We start from the raw sequence: 23,846 nt of genomic DNA, 5'->3' as shown, positions 1-23,846 counted from the left end.
GGAAAAAGTGAGGTACGGACGGGTGGCTTAAGTTCGGGAAAAGGCTCTTGAAAAAATTGACCGGTAAATCCCGGACACACGGGGATGCGGCGATGCACGGGCCAACAGCCTGAACTTCGCGGCTTGGCTGGCTTGGTTCGCTTGGCGAGTTTTGTTTCTCCCGCCCTGTGGTGTTTTTTATCTCCGAGTCTCAAAACTCAAACCCCTCCCTCACATCGACTCAACGATCAATCTACATGTACATGGCATTCAAAATGATATGAATTCTCCCGTATATTAGCAGTCCTGGACACATCGTCTTCCTATCCTCCGCCATATTTTTGTGCCTCTTTTTTGTTCTATTCCTGGCGCAGTCATGAGGCTGCGATTGTTTGCTGTGTTTTCAGTTGGTAAGAACGCTGCGGTCGGGCGGAGGCTTGGCGGACCTGTCAGGGCAGTCCCTTGGTGCATGTGCCTCGCTGACTCGACATGGTGCCTTCGCTCGCCATTGGGTGTTTCAAAGATCTGTGGCGCGGCGGCATTTCACCGATCGGGGGCGTACCAGAATAACGAGGCTGATAGAAAAGCCTCATGTTTGACCTTTCATCAGTCGCATGTTCTGCCACTGCCTGACTCGGTTGCCAAAACCACGACCTTGGACCTTCGAAGCCATGGAATACCGCCGTTTCCGGGCAATCATAACGATTTGTGATCTTCGCCTTGCCATGCCCGAGTTACCTAATACATAGGGTCTCCCTGGCTTGGCGGCCAACCCAACCCCTCCCGGCTCGCGAGTCGCCCCAGGAAGCGGCGACTTTCCGGAGACATGCCTCATCCGCTCGCCCTTGTGCGGAGTTCATCTGCCAACCTCAAGAGGTAGAACTCCCTAGCCTCGGCCGGTAACTTCTTGAAGCTATTTGCGATGCGGGCAACGTCTTGCCTCCCCTTTTCGTAGGCAGCAAGATCCCGGTTTCCGTAAACGTCCCGGCCGGGAGCGTAGTGGTCTGCCTCAAGGTCCTTGAAGAAGACATTTACTGCAATGCTCTTGTCCGAGGTCGGTGTCGCCGTGTGTAGCCAGAGCGGAGGCAGGAATAAAACATCCCCGGGCGACAGGATAGCTTCGTTGGGATGGGTGTGGGCGAGTCTATGTGACTGTAGTGACGAGAAGACATCTATGCTGGAGCTCGAGGCCCCGGGAGAAAACGACAAGTGCTCGACGTCTGATGGCGGGAAAAGGAGGAGCCGTTTTGAGCCACCGATCTGGCAATAAACATTCGCCATAACCTACACGCTCTCAGTTAGGACTTTATTATAACGCGGATCAGGCATTGAAGAGAGGGAAAGGGTAAGAGTGGGAGACTAAGATGATGTGAAAAAGAAGGGATGAATAACAAAAGTAAGAAATATAAAGAGGGCGGGGGGCGGCGGTGGAATAATAGCAAGGGGGGACGGGGCTCACTTACATCATAATGTAGCCACATGTTCACTGGTCCAGACATCCTCAATACTGAGCTGAATAGGTTCTCCGCCACCAGTGAAAGCTGGGCGGGCAACACGAAGTCGGGTGCCAACGCTGGGAAGTCATCTGCCAACAGCGCCGGTTGTTCGGACGGCTTGTCGTGTGACAGGGCCCTCAAGTACACCCTATCGCCTTGTTCTATCCTCTGGGTAAAATGACCAAACTCAGCGGTGACATAGCGGAAGTTCTTGGCGGTAAAATCCATCGCCTGGGTCGCGGCCTCGTGAATAACGATCTGTCCGGGTTAGCAACGCATCGGCTTGTAGAGAGTGCAATATTCTACCTTCCGATCAGCCCCAACTTTGTTAATAAGGCAATCCAATGTCCAAGCCGATACACAGTGACCTAGATCTAACCCTTCCAGTACTACCGGCTTTCCATCGCGTACAATCTTGAGAAAATCGTCCGCAGTTTGTAACTTTAGTCTAGGGATCGCGGTAATTGGAGCCGGTTCGCCGATATTCTCGGGTTTAGGAGCAGCCGGAGGTCTCCGTTGGATCGAAACAATATCGATCGTTTTCTCGTGCACCCATCTGGAGGCAGATGAGGAGATACCCTCCTGTCCGCCTCCCAGTTTAGGAATCCGGAGGGTATACACTCCCTTATTCCAGAAGGTGCCCATGGAGAAGCAGGTGGCGCCACCCCCTACCACCACAATACGGCCGTCTGGTATCGAGGCAACTGAATGCCCGACGAACAACGGGCGTGGTTTTGGCTCCCCTTCCCCTGATACCTTACCAATCAGTCGGCTGGTGATGGTGATTCCGCCTTCCTCTAGAGAGCATAACAGCACCTCGTCCCGATGACAAAGTAGATGATCCCGGGCTATGCCACCTAGGAGAACAAGCTTATCCCCTCGTTGGAGGCAAGTTGCGCCAAATCTTGTGAGAAGCCAAGAAACGTCCCTTTCCATACTTTTACTAATCGTCAAGCGGTTGAATTTAATGGTGGGTTTCTGTGATCATGTCAGTTTCGTGCCCTAGTGTAACAAAACGGTAGGGGCATACGTTGATATCTGAGACATTGGCTTCCCAGGATAAGATTTGGTCGGAAACCAGCGCATCTTCTAGACCACCTGCGTAAACACCACTGAAAATTCCCGTGGTACTCTCGCCCCTGCAAGAGAGAGCTGCCCCGTACACCGAAGCCGGCTTTTCGCCGACGATCTCGCAGTCCACCCACCCCGCAACAGGATGGTACAGAAGGCAACCGCCGAAAGCCTCGGCCACTCCCCTACCGCCAACCAGCAAGGCGGTACCAGACTGACCCAAAGCTACAACGGAATGCCGGTACAGGGCTGTGGGAAGGCCGTGTGTCTGAGTCCAAGTCTTCGTGTCCTTGTTGAACAACCAACAATCCGCGAGCGGGACTGAAGGTGAGCCCCGCCCTCCTGCCAACAAAGCTCCTCCGTCTCCGAGGTCCGTTAAAGAATGGCACATTCTCGTCGCTGGGCCTCCCTCGCCGAAGGTGACTGCCTTCTCGCCCTCAATAGTACCTGAACGGAAGAGATCGCAAGACTGCAACCGGCTCTTGGTGCCTAGGCCCAAAGCATTGAGCACGAACTCCTGCGCCCCATTCTTTCCGTTCTGAGGCAATCGCATGCCCGCCCCAAAACGCCGCTGACCTCTAACACCGGAACATTCGTCGAAATGCATCTCCACCACTTGCGCTTGAACTTGTTCGGATTTAGAAGGCACAGGCGGAGGTGGTACCACAGCAGGGTTGCTTCCTGTCCTCGCATGTACAACGCAGTAATGGCTCGCAAAGAGGGCAAACTCCTCCCACTCATCAAACTGCTCGATCTCGTCCAGCTGGAGGCGTTCGGACTTGGACAGGAAGGTCTCGTCGGCCCACGCTTGCCAGAGGGTCCGGACGTTGACCGAGTCCCAGCCACGGGATGAAAAGCGCGCATGTTGGTCCGTCACAGTCGGGTAAGTGCTGACCGACTTGAGCTGCGTGTTGAGCTTATCGAAATGGCTCAGCATGGTCGAAGCGAAGGGGTGGTCCTCGCCATCGGGTAGAATCTGTTCCAGGAGAACGAACTCAGCTGGAGAATGTCAGCAGCGCAAACCAGGGGCTCATGTACCCCGAAAGCACTCACCACGCCCCACAGTGGAAGCCCACCGGATAACCTCATCTGCGCCCTCCCTTTCCATATACGTGATGGACACCTCAGCTACAAAGATAAACTCGCACGCATCAAAGTCTCCCACCGCGGTAGCTAACCCCCGCCGCAGCGTCCCGAGCTCCCTCAGATCACACCCGATCTGCACATACTGGTCACTCTCAAACACCACCGGCGCAGCCAATCCAGCAGCCTCTTTCACTTCCGTAAACATGCCCACCAGCTCAGGCGTTCCAACTACAGTCTGCCGTTTCCTCTCGATCAGATCGGGAAAATCGACATCCACAAACTTCACGCCGCCACACTCCCCCGGATACCGGGTGAGACACTGCCACGGAAGGACATCACTAACCCCGTTAGCATCAGCCCACTCAGCACCACCAACCAACCAGCCCCGCTTCCCCCCCCGGGAAAGAAAGAACGAAAAAAAAAAACTAACCTCCCACACCCCAAATTCACAACCACGCCCCGCCTCCCCCTCCCCTTGACCCCCCGCAAAAAGTCCCGTACCAGCACATCAATGGCGCGCAAGCGCAGCCAGTAGCCGCGGTTGATGAGCGGGGCGCGGCGCTGGAACTTCTTGACAAAGTGGCGGAAGAAGGGCGGCTCGGCTGGGTAGTACAGCTTCTCGACGCTGCGCTTGGAGACGATGCTGCTGTTGTTGGTCTGTTTTGTGTGTGGATGGGGGGGGGGTGGGTTAGTGGGTGAGTTGGGGGGTGAATGGTGAGGAGGGGAAAAAGGGGGGGTATGAGGGAGGGAGGGAGTGAAGGAAGGGGGTGCGTACCGCCATGACTTGGTCGTCCTGGGCTTTGGCTTGGGCGGATTTGCTTGCTGGCCCGGTGGCGGGGTTGTCGCCTTGGGGCGCGGGCTTGGGTTTCCGTGTCATTTTCCTCTGCTTGTTGGGTAAGATAAGTTGAGCCTGGGGTTCTTGATGAGGCTTCCGTATGACTTCTCAAGTTGTGTTGAGTTAGTAAGGTAGATGAGAGCGATAAACTGCTGCTTGAATTCCCACTTTTCTGTGCAAAATGCAGAATTCCTGTCCTGTACGACACATTCCGCACTGTGGGGTTCCTCCCGCTCGGTATCCTCGACAGCAGTAAAGGGGACTTTTATACACAAGTGAGAGCGACCTCACCGGTGTCGTAGCCTTGAGAAAACGTACCATATACAAGTAAAAAAAAACACCTCTCATTTGTGTTTCAAACACTAACCTACTTAAGCACTTAATAATCTGTCACGCAAAGTTAAAAAGGGGGATTGGTAGTTAAGATCAGGGTTAGGGCTATGTATATGTTCCTGGTCGCCGGGCAACGAGCCCCTGAACCAAGCATCGTCCTGCGAAGACAAGTATATGGTTCGCCGTGAGACAACAATGCAACTCCTCCATATGCCTTTGGCACCTACTTAATGCCGTTTCTGGTCCTTGGTCATCTGGCTGTTCTTCTGAGCATTCAGTCGAGCCTCTTCAAGGCGGCGTCGGGTGTTCTCGTCGATTTTGGTATCCTCGCCACAGGCATCTTCCTCCTCTTCCTCTCCCTCTACATTAATAAGCGCCTTTGTAGGATTTTCCAGGTTAGCCTTGCTCTTCAGAACGGCCCGGGCAATCTGGGTCTTGTTGCGCTGAGCCCAATACTCTCGGAAAGCTGCAAAACCGAAGACGTCAGCAAAACTTACCCTCGAGACATTGAATCGCAAAGAGAACAGAATCCGGCGATACTCACTTTCAGCTTCTGAACCCTGCAACGGATCGTGGGGGTCGAAACGATGTTTGTCAAGACCATTAAAGGGCTCCGACTCGGAAAACCCGAAGAGACGAGCCCGTGCCATTGGGCCCATCGGGGAAAGGTCGCGTCGCTGACCACATGCAGCGGAAATTGTAAAGCTCTTTCGCGGTGTTTTTGAGCACTGGGTTTCGGTGTTGAGCTGGTCAGGTTCGTTGACGGGTTTGGCTGATTGCGATCCAATTGTATTTTCTGGTTTGAAGAATATATTAACACAAATGGCCTCTATCGACAGGTTCAACCATGTAGCGTGGCAAACAAAACGTCAAGGGACTCACAGAGAGAGGAAGATGAATAGATGAAGGTTGGGTAGGGACAGGTAGTTTCTTGTAAGAGGAAAGCTGACATTGATGCAATAAACAAAGCGAATGTGAGCAACCGCTGGAAAGAGCCCCGCAGCGATTTTCATGGGACGAAATCAAAAATGTATTGTGTCACCTATGCCTAGCTACCTACCTAAGCTATTCTAATGAGAGCCGTTAACTTCTGTTTCTCTTGGCTTTGGACTACTCGCATTGTGGTACATAGACGAGAAATATGACTAATGATCTGAAGGAGGACTTGACTCTCTTCCCTGAAGGATTCAAGCCCTCCTTCAACCTCGCCGCTAACGGATAGTTAGGATCCACGCGGCTTAACCATCGAATTCTTGGCCGACCATGGCCATGGCAATGAGAAAGCCAAGAAGGGCAACAAGGTTTCCAAGACTGGGTCGATAACCGGAACTACGCATGGAATCCTTCACCCAAAAAAGCCCACGTACGCGATTTACCTGCGGATGTTGGGGGGTGTTTCCGTCCCCTTTTACTCGCAAGAGAATATCGTCCTCGAAGCATCACCAGACAACCGTTTTGCCGCCCTTGGAGACTCGGGCGCCGTACCACCAGAATAAGTTTTGCACCACATAGGTATCTTACTTAGAACCATCCTAGTAACAACTCAGCCTGCTTCACTTCCCTAAGGATTTGACTCTCAAAACCGCCACAAACATCAAAGAGGATGACTTCAAAAAGCTATTGATAGCAGCGGAGCAAATCTCTGCCAAGGAACTCATTTCCTTATCCAATGCCTTGTTTCTTGCTGGCAGTCTACGACCAAAACCACTCACCCAAGCCCACTCCAGCCACAGAACACAAAGCGAGGATGTGCGCCAGTTGCAGCCATGGAGGGCCAGCTTTGCTGGGGCTGCTACAGCGAGTTAGCGGCTGGTCCTGGATGTGAATGACATTTATGTGAACTCTGGATTGGCCCCATCCCCAGGCCATTACAACTGAGCATTTGGGGTTTCGACAGCTAAACTAAGGCTCCGGGCCATCCTCCATCCTAAACCTTCATGTCCATCCTAAGCTTTTGTGTGTCCGTCCCAGGTTATTGTGTCTGTCCAGGAATAGGTCCCTATGTGGTCCGTCTTAAGCATCCATTGGCTCGACTTAAGCCACAAAAATAAAAAAAAATAAAACAGCGAGTTTCAAAATTTAACCTTGTCCACTTCCTGCCAGATGCTTCACCAAGAAACACCCAATTTTCTTCCACCTTCACGGGGCCTAGGCACCGCACTGTGCACGATACCACTACCATATTAGGGGAACGGACAATGGATTCTGATAAGGCTGCCACTGACTTAGAGATCGCACGGGGAGTTTGGTTCAGACAGGGTTTGCTCACAGGGCGTCAAGAATTTTGGGATGTGAGCTTTGCCCCGGCTGATGATTAGATTCGCAAAGGTATACTTGGCTAGGTACTCGTGTACATACCCAATTAGTCAATTAACCTGTTGGTTGCCCCGCTAGTATTTGAGTGATGTTCTTGCGAAATTAACTAATGTGCAAATGTGGGCGGGTTGCAAGGAACTAGAGCAACTTTCCGTGCCTGCGCAATGTGTTGTGTGAGATCGAGCCCCAGAGTCAAAGTAGAGTGAGATCGATCGTAGGTGATGAGGAATAAAGACACCGAGGAGTAGAAAGAAAACAGCAAGGCAACAGAAAAGAAGCAGCGAGTTCCCTAAAGCTTCGAATTATCGGACACGGTATCTTAGGAGTGCTGGTCGCTAGCAGCCCTCGTACCAGTGTAAGTTCCCTCCCAAATTCCAATCCAGCCTCGCCCACTTCGACCCGAATTTGGATATCGTCTCCCTGCGGCCATCCCCGGTTTGTTCCAGCCTCACTTTGATCTTACTTCAACGTCGACGGCGTTTAGTCCCCGGATACCCTGAGGTGACTCCTAGACAATTCTCAGTTTGTCGAGGGGTAATAATCGTATGGAAATGTAGTGGAGAAGATGCAAGAAATTATAGGGGGATGGCAAGTAGAGGCAGTTACAACTCTTAATACTGTGAAACTGTGAGGTGTGAGTGAGGTTGGCAGTTGAAACGGAGTGCCTTGCAAATACCGCATCCGGCTTAGCTTGACTCTCTTCAAACAGCCGGAGCCCGGTGAGCCAACCACGTGCTGGCAATGTTGGCAAGCGGGAATATTATTAGCGTTAACGTTACAGTGGCGCCCTGCGTTTTGGTGGCGGGAGCGGGAAGGCGGAATGTCCAAGCTCCAAGCTTCCCCAGATCTGCAGAGCCGCAACACCAACTTCAATTGCCGTCGCGGTTGCGGGGCGCCTTTGTTCGCTCTTCATCGCACCTCTCCTGCGCGCTTTCGGGCGGGCGTGATTCAGAAAGAGCATCGCTCTTCTACCGACCCCGGTAGCTGCTATGGCAACGATAACGATAACCCATGCGAACGCGATCTAGCGGCTCCACAACCGACAAGCCCACCGAACGACCGACCGCGATTTCGTGCCTTCCCGCGTCAAAGAAAAAAAAGCTCCTTTTGCATTGCAGCGGGTGCGATTCCCATCAGCGGAGCCGCGATCGCTGACACTGGGAGGAACACCTCAGCAGCTGCTATCCAACTAGTCTATTGGGTAAAGACAACTTTGACATTTGATTTCTTTCTACTCTTGAGATTTGTCGCGGCGTGCGAAAGGTAGAAACAAACTGTCTGTTTTTGGTCTCCTGTGGTGTTGATACGGTTATTGTTTGCCATTGGGGTTGGAAGTTTCCCATTGTGCGTATGGCAGTTGTGCCATTGTTGCTCTTGCCCGCGTGGGCGGCATCGTGGTCGCACCTTCCTCGCAACACCCAAAGTCTTCCCTCTTCGCTTTTATCTGCCCCACGTTGTGCCTTCCTTTCTACCACCCCGCCGCGACTTGGTTTTACCCCTCCCCGCGAACTTCGCAAGGCAGTCGCGACCCTTTCTTCTTCTTTCCTCAAACTCCAACAAAGCACACCATCGTCCTCAGGAAACTGAGGAAGCAACGACTGACGATGCCTGCCAAAGCACCAACGCCGCGCACCACGCGCAATAGCCGTGGCTTGCGCCAAAGCCCCGGCGTTTCGTCAGCCGACTCGTGCCTGGGCGATTCCGCCCGAGTTTCTCGCCGTCGCGGCAACCGTGGGACCCCCCCCACCACCAATTTGTAAGTTGAGCAACTGAGTCGCCGATTCTACCCCCAAGATCGTGTGAAAGAGCTCCGAAGGGCAATTTACAGACTGTCACTAACGCTGCTATTAGCGAGCTTGCCCTCGAGGCCGCCGCCGATCCCGCGACTCCAACACCTGGTGCGCGGTTCGCCGAACCAAACCCCCACCCGGCCCATACTCTTGCCCTTGAGGCGATTCCGGAGGAGCAGTCACAACCAACGACTCCCACCCCAACGGCCCGGCCGCCAGTTTTCCCTCCGCCAATCTCTCTCCCACCGACAACCCCATACATTCCCACCTCGCCGCCGAGAACATCACCCCTCGAGCACCCGCGGGTCACCGCGATCAGAAGCACACCCACAAGAACCCCGAGGAGGGCCGCCTCCCCAAGAACCCCCGTCCGGCGCACCCGGTACGTCACCAGATATATCGACGTAACTCCGCTGCAACCCACCGCGCCCGCGCCGAAAAGCCCCGGCAGCGAAACCCGCCTTTTTAAGCAACGGCGTAACGAAGAAGGCGAGGAGAAATTTGCGAGGGAGCTGTGGATCGCAATCCGGAACGACCGTTACATGAAAGAGTGCTGGTGCGGCCCGCCTAACATTTACAACTCGCGAGAGGAGGCAGAAGTCGCGACCGGCCACCTGCGCTTTTACATCGTCGGCTCCGAGGAGAAAAACCTGCGCGTGCTCCAGAAGAAGGACGATTCCAATTGGCACTGCATTTGTGGGAACAACAACTACCACGCAGTCTACAAAAACTTTCTCAATTCCAACGGAAAACGCCCAGCAGAAGACACTGAGATCGGCCTGATCGCGCAAATCCAAGACTCAAACAGCGATAAGAGTGCTCGAAGCATCGAACGAGTTGTACCTGCGCCGATTGACTCGACCCGGCACGAGGAGGAGCACTCGCTGGTCCTCAAAACCGCCCAAGCAGAGGCCCAAACATTCCCTCAGTCGATGTGGGGCAAAGCCTGCGGCATACTAAGCCGTACCGTCGCGACAATGAGCAGCCCCATCGCGGCCATTTACGACACCCTCCAAAAACATTTCTGCGGCGATGCCTACGAGACCCTCGACACCCGCCGGAAAGACGCCGACAGTGAGGCCGTTGTTGTCAAAAGGCTGAAACAACAAGCTCCGGTTTTACCCACGGAACAATCCCCTTCTGAGAATGGAGACGATGGGTTTGACGACCTTGTGTGGCCCGACCTCCCCACTGATCACATCGGTTCAGAAGAGATCCAAGACATCTTCTATTTCATCGGAAACCAATTCCAAGATGTCAAGACGGGCAAGCTTGTCTACGGCTCCTCAGTTGCGGATATAAAGAAGCAAGCTCCAGACACCACGGACTGCCGAGCCAGTATCGCGATTTTTAAGTACCAGGAACTCAGGCACGGACCGGTACTGCCCGGAGAACCCGCCATCAAGAAAAAAGAGAAGTGGATGGAAACGGTGCAAGCCTATCACGACAGCTTGAAAGAGTGCCTCCGTCTCATCCAGGAGATCTACTGCGTCGGCGGCATTCTTGAGGGCCTCAAGAAGAGATATACCGCGCCACCGCGCCGTCTGCCATTGCGGGATATCCATTACAGAAGAGAAGCATTGCTCACGGCAAAGTTTTTGGGTTTCCTGCGGTCACTTGACATCGTGCGGGACATCTCCGATAGCAGCTACGAGACCATCAGCAAGATGATTGTAGATGTTAATGCCATCCACAAGTCAGAAATGCTGCCCAGCTTCGTTGCGCTGAGGCCCGAGGATCCCATCGAAAATATGCCGGGCTTCTTCCCAGAGGACAAGGTTTCGGCCATGGAGGAGATTCCCGCCGACGAATTCGAGTGCGAAGTCCTGTACGAACGCAGATTCCCGGACCCAGAGCCATCCGGCGAGGAAGTGCCGAGCAGACCTGGCGACTACAAAATGGTGCTAGAGCCTAAGGGGATCCTTAAGCCGTCGAAGGTGAGGGATGCCCCGGCCTCGCCGAAGTACGTCGCAACCCCCGAGAAGCACAGGAAGCTCTCCTTCATCAACCCGGTTTCCTTGTTTATCCCTCCCGCACACATTCCAACCAAGGTTATGGCACCACACGAGGCGGATCGTTTTTTGAAGGCGAAGTTGGAGGCAGAAGTCCTTCGCGATGAGCACTCAACCCGCGTATTCGACGCTCTCAAGACAGTCTCTCGGCCGCAAAATGACGGGCCAATCCGCCCCAAAGACAAGTGGAGTCTGGAGGAGCTTGAGAAGGACGACCAAGAGATGGGGCTGACTTACTACGCTCACAAGTACGATGGTTTCTTGAATGACCTCCGTGATGATTTGGAGAAGCGGGTAGAGGCAGACGAGGAAGAACGCACGAAGCGGACGGTCAGGCTCGCTCCACAGCGACACATGGTACAGATTTCGCTTCCGCCTTTACCATCCACTCCCGCAAGGCGTCGACAGGCGGCCCATCTTCTTGAGAATGATACCGGTAGCCCGGCAGGTTCCAGTCCCGGAACCAACCCTCTGCGCACTAAAACGGAGGTGTCCCAACCCAAGCCTGCCGAACAGAAACGTCCCCTTACCTTGGATGAGTTCTTTGCAGAAGATGATGATGATTTGGCAATCTCCGTCGCAAAATTCGAGCAGCTCCAGATTGATCGGCAAATCCGAGATGAATTTGAGATTGGGATCCGTCGAGACGCCGAAGAGAAGCGGAAGCGTGAGGAAGAGGAGGCCCGTCGCCAGGAACAGCGCCGACTCGAAGAAGAGCGTCGACGGCAAGAAGAGGAGCGTCGCCGTGAGCAAGAAGCCCAGAGACAGAGGGAGGCCGAGGAATTTGCTGCGCTCACCGGCTTGAGGCAACCCACTCGTTCTCTCATTGTACCCTTGTCCGACGACTGGAACTGCAAAGTCGTCAACGCCGCGAGAGCGCATCCAACTGCCGAGCTCGTCAAAACCCTCGAGGGCCAGCCGCTTACCAGGCGCGACTTTGAAGAGAAGCTTCTTCCGCCGACCGCGTGGCTAAACGACAACGTTATCATCGGCTCAATCCTGCACGTCGCGGACTATATCAACAAAACGAACGGCACGACAGATCAAGAACCCAAGTGTGCCGCCTTCACATCTTATTTTTGGCCGCGCGTCCTCTCCCATGGCCCAAGTGCCTGCGGCCGCCTCTTGCGGAGGGCCGGTGTTCGCAAAGCGAACTTCCTTGACATTGACACGGTTCTAATCCCCATCTGCGCGCACTCCCACTGGACCCTGGCTGTGATCCGTCCCGGCAAACGGACCGTCGCGCACATCGACTCGATGCGTGGGGGTAGCGGCCACAGTGATGTCAAGGCCAAGCTGCTCGAGCTAGTGGCCTTTATCCTCGAGGACCAGTTCGTCGAGGCCGACTGGCGCGCCATCGACTACGAAGCCCCGCTTCAAACCAACGGGTGGGACTGTGGTGTTTTTACCATTACGAACGCCATGTGCATGGCCATGGGCCTGAACCCGAAATTTTCGTACACCGAGAGCGAACTGACGCTGCAGCGGAGGCGGCTGGCCGCGATGCTGCTCAACGAAGGGTTCAAAGGCGAGTTCAGTCTCGATGGGTTCTGAGTGGGGAATGACACATTCCTCTTTACTCTCGCGGAGCAAGCGAACCGAGATTGAAAACAGCCTCTACGCGAATCGCAAGTCAGAGGTCCCCCGAGCGTGTCAGACAAGCAGCGCCAGATTCCAGAACCTACTTCCATCTGGAGCAGGACGACGTATCGACATACCTACAGACGACGTCTTCATGAATACAACTATTCATGACCTCTCAGCACTCAAATCACCTTTCAAGGGAGCGAAGCGCGATATCTACCACTGGGCGACTTGCTCCCACATGGCAAAGTGATGGGAAGTTTCAACTCAAACCACGCGTTGCTCTTTGCCCGATCATCATTCCGAACCAGCGGTGGGCGGCGTTAGATTCGGAAGCCGACACTTCATTACGGCATCACGAAGGATAGAACAATAACTCGAGGCCGAGTCCTGGACAGACGGCCCCTTTATGACCACCATCTAAAATCGACAACGGCTACAATCACACCTCAAAACCCACTTACCCACGCTTCAAAATACGGCATTCTCGAAAACAAAACAGGGGACAACGATTCTTTCTCACACGGTCGTGTCCAGTGTAATATTCACATTCCATTTCAGATCATACGGCTTCATGGCAACGAGCGGGCGGCGTTCAAGCATTGCGGAATGGGGGCTTGCATTCTCGGCGCGCTTTCACATCAAAATCAGGCATGGGGCTTCAACCGGAAAGGAAAGGGGAGGGCAAAACGGTGCAGGCGGCAGGTTGGCTTTATGGAGCACATTCCCCATGGTGTTTCGCGGGCGCACTACTTTGGGCATTGCTTCTGTTGCTAGCTGTCTAGCTGGCCGGATTTGGGCATGCATGGATGGTATCCATGGCGGGTTTGGCGAGGAGTGGGGTGGGAGATCCAGGGGTGATGTTTGCCCACGGGCAACCTGTCCTGGCCGGGTTGGCGGGAGGGATAATAGGGCCATGAATCGAGTGCCAGTCTCGTCATGTATGTTTGGTTGATTTGGTTCTCTCATATGGGTCGGCTGGGTGGCTTCAGATCTTTTTATTTTCGGGGCGTTTCTTTCTTCTACGGCCTATTGTGGACCTGTTGATACCCCTGGTGGCGAACCAGTGTTTGGGTTTTCTTGGGCTCTGAAAGAGCTGGTTGGGCTGGGTGGATGGATGAGGCTACTGCCCTTGATATCTGGTGCTTTTTTGGGGACTTTGTTGAGTTGAAAGATAGAGGAATACAGCGGGTTGGCTGAGGCCTCCTTGTCACTGTTACTGTGATGATGGGTGCTGCTGTGCGACGGGAGTTAGAAGTAAGAGAGGGTAAAGGTAAAGACAGGATCTGAGACCTGGTCATGCGGTTGACGAAAAGTGACATCGACAATATCGCTGCCTGCTAGGGCCGTCGCCTTCTTCTCACCTCAACCATCTCGACAATCCATTTGACTCCTAAAATGGGCGCCTAAGTTCAACTGACACATCTCCCCCGATAGCGTCCACACCATTCCCTCTTCTCTACCTAGGTAGCCAGGCTGCCAGGTAACCAGGTAGCCTTGACCCCCCCCCTCCCCATCAGACGCAGCAGCCACCGTCATCACTTGCCACACACATTACCTAAAATGACATACGCAACAGACACAGTGGCACATCAACCAAGCCGCACCCACGCAGAACCGGGACGGCGCCATCGCACGTGGCCAGCCGTGTCGGATCTGATCCCTACCTTCTCCTCCCCCTCCCTCCTCAGGCCATGATCGTCCGCCGTTACGCAAAGGCGAGGCAAAGGCAAAAAAGGAAAGCTTGCCGATCCGTGGCGGGCGTGCCGAAAGGGGAAGGGAGTTGGAAAACGTGGGGTTGGTGTTTTGCGGGCGGACGCCTCGGGAGTTGCTGCTTGGGGTGCTTGGGTCGATGGAACATGGCACCATGGGACATGGAATAGTTTACTGTGTATGGGATATGGCCCGCTGCTTGGTTCGTTCGCGAGTTCGTTTGTTCGTTCGAGAGCCGATCGACGCGGCGACTTGCTTGTTGGGGGAAGGCCGTGGTTACATTGTTGCCCCTCCCCTTCCCCCCGTCTGCCATGCGGTTTGGGCCGCGTCTTGCTTGGTCTGACGTTTTAAAAAGTTCGAGGCCCTGTGTTTGGGTTGTGTGCCATTGCTGGTTTAGGGGTTTGGGTTTTGAGGTCGCTGAGGGTTCCCTGGGATGTGAGTAAGAAGTATTGGGCTAATGGGTTCAAGGGGTTGTGGCCGCGGAGCACTCGGCTTCTTGAGGTGTTGTGTTCGTCTGAGGGACGCATATGGCCGCGTCGGTCCTTCTCACCGACCGAAAAAGGCTCTCTGGAACGATGAAATGAACAACTGAGCTCGTGCCCCTGAACTCGAAGGCATGAGGGGTATCAACCGAGTCGGTTTCGGCTGCGAGCATCAACACCGTTTTGGTAATCTCAATTGGTGGATAAACGGCATCTCCAAGGGCCAGGGGACAGACAGCAGAACCAGAGAGATGGGCGAATGGTCCTCCCGATCCCTTACGGGTAGGGGTCAAAGCCCAGCTGGTCCAGGGCCCATCTTAGGGTCGACCCTGTCGACGGGTCGTTTTGAGCAAGAGACGCGGATCCGGGTCATCAAGAAGCACCCTGAGGCGGAGAAGGAGCTCATGGGTATCGGAGGGAGGGACTGTACCATGGAACGCGTGCCAATAAACACCGCCTCTCTCGTGTACGCCTGGGAGATGGAAAAGGAGGTCAACAAACCCCTGGACACCGCCTGGCGATGGAGGTTCTCTTGCCCCGGTGTATGAAGCGGTGTGGTCAGCATTCGACAAAATACGATCATACGATGATACGATGAGACGGTGAGAGTATTGATGCCAGCGGCCCATGTCTCTTATGGAGTTATGTCGAATCTCATCATCTCATCATGGAGGAGGACGGCGTTTCTCAACGACCTGGCGTCATCACGACAAGACCACCCCGGGACCTGCATCGAGTGATCGAGTGATCGCCAGCGTCTTTACGGGGCTCAACAGCACCGTTTCATTCGCAATGAAATGCCCCAGTCGGCACATCATGACGGATCTCCATACTCGTCGACAAGACCCAGTCATGGTCAAGGTCCATGTCACATCGCGCCCTGGTCGAGTCCGACGAAATTCCCTTCTTCAGGTCCCATGCTTGCCATGCTGGTTAATACCGAGGCATCGCAGGCCTTATCTCAACTCTTAACTCCTCATAAAGCACTATGACTGCTTGATTTGTCACCAAACCTAAGTCTCGGAGAACGACAACCGGCCGAGTAAAGAAACCACGGTCCTTTCTCACAACATCGGGAATGACCCTGACCAATGCAACGCGACGGCGCCACTCGGGGGTTCAGCATTGATTCAGACACTTGGTACGATGCATACCAAGTATGTAGTGTAGTTGCAGCCGTCCACAATAGCAACCACCCACGTGTCGCATCAGCCCGCTTGCCCGCTTGCCCGTCTGCCGCTCCTCGAGCCGCGCCAACCCAAGACATCCAAGACACCCAACCGCTCGGTGCGGTGCCCACTTCGAGAAGTGGTCTGTTCGCGGCGATGGCACCGCTCCCCCACGAAGAGACCCCCCTTTCCCCCCTTCCCACTACCCTCCCCCACCCCTTAACCAAGAACGACGAAGAACAAGAACACAAGAAGAAGAACCTTGTTCCGGCCCCGGTCTCGGACACGGCGAAACCCCGGATGTCGAGAATGCGGACCCCGTTCTGGAAAAGATCCAGTCGGTCGCGTGTTCCCCTTGCTTTGATCCGTTTTCCCAGCGTTGCAGTGAACCAACAAGACGCAGACGGACAACAAACCACGCGCGCTGCCCCCGGATGAACATCGGCAATGTGAAGAAATGACCCCCAAACCAAACTAACACTTCCGCAGTTGGCTAAATTCCCATGTCGCCTGTTGTCATCTCGTAGTCCACAGTATGCCACCACCGTCGTCTGCTGGTGTCCGGCTGAAAACAAACCCCAACAACCCAAACATCCCCTCCCCCCCCTGCCTACCAACTAACTCAAATAGCTGGCGTCGTCTGTCCGTCCACCCCGCCCACATCCCGTCCCAACAACGGCAACCCCCTAAAAACGGTCGCAAACAAACGGGGGTTGATCCATCCATCCCCCCACGTCCCGTCAGTCTCAGATTGACGAGCGGCGGATCCCACCCTGCTCCCTCTTCCCCCCCCTCCCCCCAGCCCAGCCAGCCCTTGGTTTTTTCTTTACTCCGCCCTTCTTTGAGTGCCCGTTTGTGGTTTGGTTGAGGTGGAGTAGCTTGGTCCGGGCTAGGTCGCATTCAATTTCGTTCGCCTCGGCAAGTCCCATGGGGGATCTGCCTGCCAGGAGGGTTAGTGTGGTTATGGGATGTGTGTATGCGGTTTAGTGCCGGTGCCGGTGCCAGTGCCAGTGTGCTGCTGCCCGCTACCCTGCTGCTCTGGACGGAGACTTTGCCGGGCGCTGTGAGTGGCTCGGATAACTCCTTTTGCTGAACGCTTTCTTGGACCGGAAAGGAAAAACTACGGAATCAGGGAATGATAGCTACGCGACGAGTTACTGTAGGGACTACTGGATGGATCATGTGGCAGCAAGAGAACAAAGTACGTAACCATTATGCTCTATAATCCACAATGTTTCGTTTCCTTTTGTTTGAGCACTCTCTTTCCGGACTGCCAGATGACCTTGGTTTCATTCCTCTCCACATTTGTTGCTGAAGTCGGACCTTCTTGCCAGCCTGACAGCCTTCTCTCTAGTGCCTGGGGTGAGGGGGGCAACAACACGATCTTCACAAACGGCGGGGATAAGGGAAGATCGAGTTCGGCGACAAGCACTGCCCCGGGTATTTTGGCCTGTGTCCACATGGTCTGGTGGAGTGAGAGGGCCACCGACTGTTAAGACCGAGGGCGGTCTGATGAGAAGAGAATGTTTTCCAGTTGCTGGGTGAAGGGGCAATAACGTTAACTAGACGACTGGACGAACGGTCAACCCCGGCCGCCGACCGTTTCGGTTATTTGTTTGCTCGCTCATGAAGCATGACCCGGAATAGGGAAACCCATGGGTAGGCGGTAGCGGGCAGCGACAACGGCAGCTTCACGGCCCACATCGCGGCGACGGCGGGCCTTGAATAGTCGTATCACCAAGCCGAGAACGGCCATCTGATTGGGTCTATTAGGCAATAGTTGTGCAAGTCGAACCATGAAGGGCGACGTTTTGGGCTGGCAGGATCTCAACGCAGCCATTGATTGGGAAGGGAGGGTATCGCATACGCCATGGGAGACCGTGGCAAGTTGATGTATTCGCTCGCGGATTGGTTTCGGTTTCGGCGGATTGATGTTCGCCATCACATACGGAGGTTACAGGCAAAAGTTTTCAAAGTGGGTCAGGTACTGGCAAGGGTTATGGGCAGGGGCCAAGCAAAGCCCTCGAAGTACCTCCTCTCAAGCTCCTGTTACCAGAGCGCATCGCGCGCAGCAGTCAATTCAGAAAGGAATATGCATTCCGTTGGCATCAATAACTGCCTGCTGCCGTATAGGCATTGTATCTACACGCTCTCTAAGGATTTCCTCGGGGATTGCTTCCCACGCGCGTAACGTTTAAAGCCGGCTTGACGGAGGGCGTAGCGGATCGCATACTCTGAACAGTCCCAGCCTAGAGCAGCAGGGATTTTGGAGTAGGGCATTCGGCGAGTAGCTTTCGAGGAAGTGATGAACGCAATCAAATCTTCAATCTGTTCTGGATTGAGAAGGCCGGGCCGACCAGAGCGTTTCTTTGGCGTGATGTTTGGGGCGCGGCAGGCATGTCCCGACCTGGTTTGTAGGTAAAGCCGAGTTGCGCGACGATTTGCTCGTATGTAAAACCCACATTTTGCGGAGAGTCTGAACTTGAAAGCCGCTTCATCGCGAGAGAGATGGGGCCGCTCTTAGAATGAATGGCCTCCGGCGGCGTAGAAGGGGAGCTCTGAAGACATCGCCGAAGCTGGTGAATGTTTGAATTGACTGGCTGCCGCGCGACGCCGCTCTGGGCAAACAGGAGGTACTTTCGAGGGCTTTGCTTGGGCCCCTGGCCCATTAACCCTTGCCCAGTACCTGGACCCACCTTTGGAAAACTTTTTGCCTGTAACCTCCGTAGGCGGCTATGTGGGCCAACTGAAAACTGAAAGACCACGTGCTGTGCGGCTCAAGGGCGTTTGGCCAAGCTTGTTGGGAAAAATCTCATCAGGATCTTTACAAGTTGGAAAAGGAAGGAACGGTGGTCGGCCCGGTGGGGTCCATGGTGGTATGGTGGCCAAAGGGGATCTCCGTGAAGCTCGGCTTGAACCGAAAAAGTCCAGGCTGTTGTGTTCGGATGCACATCCTTTTTCGTCTTCGCTCCCTCGCTCCCAACGGCAAGGAGCGGGATCAACCTTGAAAGGGTTTGACCAACTGTCCTGCTTCCGGTCTTCCTTGGCTCGGAGCTGAGAAAAGAGCAAACGAGCGCCAAAAGAAGGCAACGAGGCCGGATACTTTCAGCTGGCACGCCTCGTTTCGCCGTGGCGCGAAGTGGATAAACTCGGTCAGCCCATTAATAAAGAGGTGGTACTTTTCCCACCAACACAACGAGGTTCTGGAGCTTGGCGAGTGGAGTTGACAGGTCACCTTGACGGAAAATATTCTCGGGGAAGAGTGCTGGCATCAATGAAACGACGAGACTTTTTCCAGAATTTGGCCGATGCAGGCAATTTCTGCGCGAAGGCGTCCATGGCGTCCACGACGTCCACGGCATCCCCGTTCGGACGAGAAGAAAAAAAACACGAAAACGCACGAATTTGTGGGTCGTCACAAAGAAAAGTGGTTTGTTTTGGTGGTTTCGTCGGATGTCATCCCTCAGTCGTTTTTTGAAAAAATTCTAGAAATCTGATGGAAGACTGCTCGACCACTCGCGCCTCCTGCCCAGTCTGGTCCCTCGGGCGCGGCATCTCCGTCGCAAAGTTGCAACGTGCCATGAGACGGAATCTTCCACAGGACCATGCACGAAGATTCGCTGCATCGGGCGCTGCCCTGGAACCCGCGCTGCAGGACGGCACAGCATGCAACCACACCAACTTCCGCGCTTGGCCCACGCAAGCACCCGCCGAGGGAAAGCTTCTAGAAGCCTTCTCTTGCAGATTGAGAGCTTCTTCCGCCTTACCCGATCTGGATGGTGACAGCGATATCTTATGCAATGACCAAGAGGAAGGATGACAGGGTGGTTGGGGGAAGTGCTCGGCGGGATCGATTTGTGATGATCGAAGACGGCATGCTGAAGCGAGACCCGCTTCGCGCCGTTGTCTTCGATTTCCTCTGCAGTTGCGCCGCACGCTGGCAGATGTGGCGAACCACACAACCGCGGTGCTGGGAGAGAGTTATGATGTGTTCCATTGTGTGTGTGTGTGTGTGTGTGTGTTCATAACGGTGTACGAAATAATAATAATGCATGTACTGTAGGGGGTGGTCGATCATCCTCTCATCGCGATCGGGAGTCGTGGTCATCATGGAATGTTCTCTGCAGATGCCCGATCGGGCTCTCACGACTTACCGTCATCCGCCTCTCCCCCGCCCCATCGCTGCAATTCTCCGTATGCGGTGCTCGTACTCTGTGCGGTTGCCTGTTGTCCCATTGAGCCATTTCTAACGAGGCATTCGTCGCTTACCGGAGCAGTCGGCCCTGCGAGCCCTGCTGAGCCCGCCCAACGGTGTGGCAAAGGAGCAAACAGACGCGCCTTTCGCTAGGATGATGCCGTCCCGCGCAAAATTCAAACCCGGGTGGTGACTGTGATGTGATAGGTGCTGTGGCTCTGTGGGCATGGGTTTTCTTTTCGGCCAAGGGTCACTCGCTGCTGACCTCCCTGTGCCTCCCTCTGACGTTGTACTGTGTGGCCGGAGCCCGCGTCGTGGACCCGGTCGGTCGGTCGCCGCCGCAATTGTCTGGACAAGAGGTGCGGCTTGTTTCCGTCCTCGTCTGTTTAAGTCCGGGAGGTTACGGGATCCTTACTCGGCCTGCCGCCAATTGGCACAACGGCACAATACCAACCGTCTTTTGTTGGCCACCGTTATGACCAAAGAATCGGGCGGTTACTTGATGACGTCTGGTCGGAGGGTTATATCCACCTCCCGGGAATGCACCAGCCAAGACATAACTAACCTCCTAACCTTATCTTTGTTTCGTTACCGAGTTACGAATAGTTAATGCGTAAAATGACCGGTTTTGACTGCCGGCTCCGATGGCGGCCTCGAGTTGTCTCACTTTGCGGTCTTGGGGCTTGAAGATGACATGGGCGGGCTGCTCCGTGCGTTGAATCGATGTCCAGCAGAAGCCCCCCGAAAGAATGCGGGCCGGAGATTAAGTACGTAACAGATCCCCAGGCCTGGAATGGTGGCGTTCCACTTCCTTCACTTCTCCCGAGCCATATTCGCGCGCACACAGTTTTCGAACAGTGAATGCTCAGTTTATTGTGCAGTAACTGGCATATTCATATGGCGTGGCGTCGACATGAGCCGAATGCAAGTTGCCCAAAGTGGAACTCGCCGGACGAGTGCGCGGTTGAAGTGGTGTCCCCCTTGTTAATCAGAGTTCAAACGGTATGCCCGTGATTCCGGGGTGCTCCCGGAGCCCTCGAGGGTCTGAAGATTGCCAACCACGGCGGCTCCGGGCCTGCCTGGGTTACACAAAACGGCCGAAACACGGCGGGTTAAAATAGCTAATTAGTTTAAAGTATTTTAAAAGACCAAAACGTCATGAAGGTCTCTCACAATTGCCCCTCTCAGCCTCACAGCCTCGAACAAGGTTTGTACTAGTTAGCTTCGGACGGCAGCCGGAATGGCGATCATGGCGGCCTGATCTCCCATACCTACGTTTCGCACCGCGGCTGCGACCGATGGCCACGGCCTGGTTGGCCCAAGTCGAGTTATTCGTATGTAGCCAGAAGCGAAGGCATGGGGCCGAATCATTCAATGTTCTGGAACATTGGAAGAAACTTCAAGACTCTGGGGAATGGCGTGTCGGTGCTCCCACCCAGCGCTGGACTGGGAATTGCTCTGTCTCATTTTCACCGCATCGGAGACCGTGTGGAAAGGCAACGAGACGAACGGTCGAAGCCGCAGTCCCATTCTTTCGGGTTCCGTTCCAGCGACCCCGGTTTTTGTGCGAGTTGGTTCCGTTCTCGACCATGGGCCTCGCCAAGTGCTGCGCTGATTGGTGTGGAGTTGCAAACTGCCGAGGAGCTCGACGTGTGACAGGGAGCTGCAGTTATCGGTGGTCCATGCGTTACGTATTCGGAAACCTGAAAGGGGACAGTTCACGATGATTTCGGCGGCCTGGTCGTTCGGCTCTTCCACCGTTTGTGTTGTATTTTTCCCTCCGTTTTTCGGGTGGCGTACGAACACTTTCAGTGTTTTTTTTTGTGTTTTTTTTTTTCGCCGAGGGCGGTGATGCGGTCAACCGCCACACGTGCTCACCACTCTGGCACTTGGCTTCTGGATTTGCACCTCTTGGGCCGGATGCACGAGTCGTACTGCAGGGACGAACAGGAGCCAATGTGGAGAGGGCGGATCCGATCCCTGCCGGTTCGGCGTGCTCGGCCAGGGTCCTTGCCAAGGGGGGCCCGAGCAACCAAGCCATGTGGAGTGCACAGAGCTCTCCGTCAGCCGAAGCCAGCACCAAGACCATTTTGGACAAGTTCAGTCGCAGCGGTTTTCAGAAAGAGCCGCGCCTTGCGGACAGGCCGTGCGTTCGTGCCGAGCTTGGTAATTGATGAATCAATCGTCAGAACGAACATGTCAGCGTTGTGCTGGGAGCTGCATCCTCTCCGGCGACGACGACCGCTCTGATATGACGAATCACCCACAAAAAAACCAAATAAAAACCGCAAAAGGGCCCGTCGAAACAAGCGCAAGCGGTGGAGAGGCCGGAGAGGTCTCGAATATTCTCCCCACCGCCATCGTCGTGTGACGTAAATTCCGGACACAGCCGCCTGTCGAACGTGTCACGCCATGCCCACGCCATCTTGGTGGTTGATGGTTGATGGCGAAAATAACGAAGCAATTCAATAAATGATCTGATACGGGTGCAGCAGATAGTGCAGGATGGCGCGTGCGTGGTAACCAGGTAGTTAATTACTGCGTATTTCGATGCCGGCTCTCGTGTCGTGGAAAAGGCGATGGAATCGCGAGCTGGGCCGCATTTGCACTGCATTGCGTGTGGAAGTATTGATCGGAGCAGTTGCTCGGTGACACATCGCCAATCAATTCCGTCGTGCGATCGCCATGCGAAGGGACGTCGAACGATGACCGCAGCCAAGGCAGCACTGATTGGGCCGCACAACATGGGACGCAATCCAACCATGGATGAAGAAGGCTTCCAGAAGCCTACCCTGCGGGACTGGATGGATGGGGCGTTCAATGGGTCAGGGCGCCCCACTCTTGGCGCACCTCCGTGTTCTTCATTTCCTCCGCCCGAAAAACATCCAGGGATGTGTGTGCCACCACGCGCGCCAGGGATGGCCAGCCTCCCAGCACGGCTCCACGGCTCCCACGGCCAGCACCCAAAGGATGCGCCAGAGGCTTCTCACCGTCGCCAAATTTTCCTGTCCAGGCCTCCCCGTCGCGCTAACCCGCGCAGATGGGCATGACAGGGCAAATATGGATGGGATCAGTCTCTTTCCCTGTTAGCTTGTGGAGTCGCTCAACTCCGTTTTTCTTCTTTTTCATGGTTGTCGACTTGGCCACGAGCTCGCGGAACGACCTGGATCGTGGCCAGCTAGCTGCTTCGTACCCGGACCGCTGGGTGAGTTATCGTGAGCGGTCTGCTTGAATGGCTTGGCTGCTTGGGGTGGGAATGACGAGGCAATAGGCGAAAACTAGGGCACTCGGCGGTGGAGGAGTCGCCAGTAACTACCACAGTATGTGCACGAGCTAGTTGGCTAAATCTGGTGCCAGGGTGTCGTTGACGAGACCCTCTAAAAAAACGCTGGATCCAAGCTTGGCCGTGTCGATGGGTCTTCAACGTTGTGTTGCCGTTTTGCTCCCGGTCCAGGGGTCTGGCAGAATAAACCCGTGCTGGGCACCTGGGGCTGTCGCTCTTACCCAGGCTCGTCAGGGTATTATTCCCGTACCCTCCCCGGCCCCTTCCCAATCCCTGTCCGCCCTGCCCCTCCCCCCCGGGCGTCCTGCTCCCTTCGTCGAACCTTCTAAAAGACAGCCTGCCGCGTACCGTGCTTTGTCCGATTTCCCTTTTGATCTCCTTTCTCCTCAACCCCCCCAAAACCACCAATCCAAAGCGTCCGACCACCCGCTCCTCCATCTCGCCCCTCAACCGAACAGTCGGGTCGACTCCTCTTTGACGGACCAACTGCTCCTTTTTCGCC

General features: G+C 54.8%; 5 protein-coding genes across 5 annotated transcripts; 2 read left to right on the top strand and 3 right to left on the bottom strand.

The window, feature by feature from the left end:
• Positions 1-810: 810 nt before the first annotated feature.
• On the bottom strand, positions 811-4,509 carry CHGG_10273 (uncharacterized protein; the record flags this gene model as incomplete). Its single annotated transcript, XM_001228199.1, has 7 exons — positions 811-1,131; positions 1,443-1,733; positions 1,887-2,453; positions 2,506-3,545; positions 3,600-3,951; positions 4,134-4,289; positions 4,408-4,509. The coding sequence occupies 7 exons, from the start codon at positions 4,507-4,509 to the stop codon at positions 811-813; spliced, it is 2,829 nt and encodes a 942-aa protein (XP_001228200.1).
• A 518-nt stretch (positions 4,510-5,027) lies between these two features.
• On the bottom strand, positions 5,028-5,752 carry CHGG_10272 (uncharacterized protein; the record flags this gene model as incomplete). The annotated part of the gene is made up of 3 exons (XM_001228198.1): positions 5,028-5,266; positions 5,345-5,572; positions 5,683-5,752. The coding sequence occupies 3 exons, from the start codon at positions 5,750-5,752 to the stop codon at positions 5,028-5,030; spliced, it is 537 nt and encodes a 178-aa protein (XP_001228199.1).
• Positions 5,753-8,720: 2,968 nt separating this feature from the next.
• CHGG_10271 (uncharacterized protein) lies at positions 8,721-12,472 on the top strand (the record flags this gene model as incomplete). Its single annotated transcript, XM_001228197.1, has 2 exons — positions 8,721-8,872; positions 8,968-12,472. 2 exons carry the CDS (start codon positions 8,721-8,723, stop codon positions 12,470-12,472), a joined length of 3,657 nt encoding a protein of 1,218 aa, XP_001228198.1.
• A 5,018-nt stretch (positions 12,473-17,490) lies between these two features.
• Positions 17,491-17,738, bottom strand: CHGG_10270 (uncharacterized protein; the record flags this gene model as incomplete). Its single annotated transcript, XM_001228196.1, has 2 exons — positions 17,491-17,632; positions 17,734-17,738. The coding sequence occupies 2 exons, from the start codon at positions 17,736-17,738 to the stop codon at positions 17,491-17,493; spliced, it is 147 nt and encodes a 48-aa protein (XP_001228197.1).
• A 1,928-nt stretch (positions 17,739-19,666) lies between these two features.
• On the top strand, positions 19,667-20,116 carry CHGG_10269 (uncharacterized protein; the record flags this gene model as incomplete). Its single annotated transcript, XM_001228195.1, has 2 exons — positions 19,667-19,866; positions 19,930-20,116. The coding sequence occupies 2 exons, from the start codon at positions 19,667-19,669 to the stop codon at positions 20,114-20,116; spliced, it is 387 nt and encodes a 128-aa protein (XP_001228196.1).
• Positions 20,117-23,846: the final 3,730 nt, after the last annotated feature.

This window comes from Chaetomium globosum, genomic scaffold (assembly GCF_000143365.1).
Source record: "Chaetomium globosum CBS 148.51 scaffold_7 genomic scaffold, whole genome shotgun sequence".
Classification (NCBI taxonomy): domain Eukaryota; kingdom Fungi; phylum Ascomycota; class Sordariomycetes; order Sordariales; family Chaetomiaceae; genus Chaetomium; species Chaetomium globosum.
Note: the sequence above shows the minus strand (reverse complement) of the source record. Positions and strands in the feature narration are given on the sequence as shown.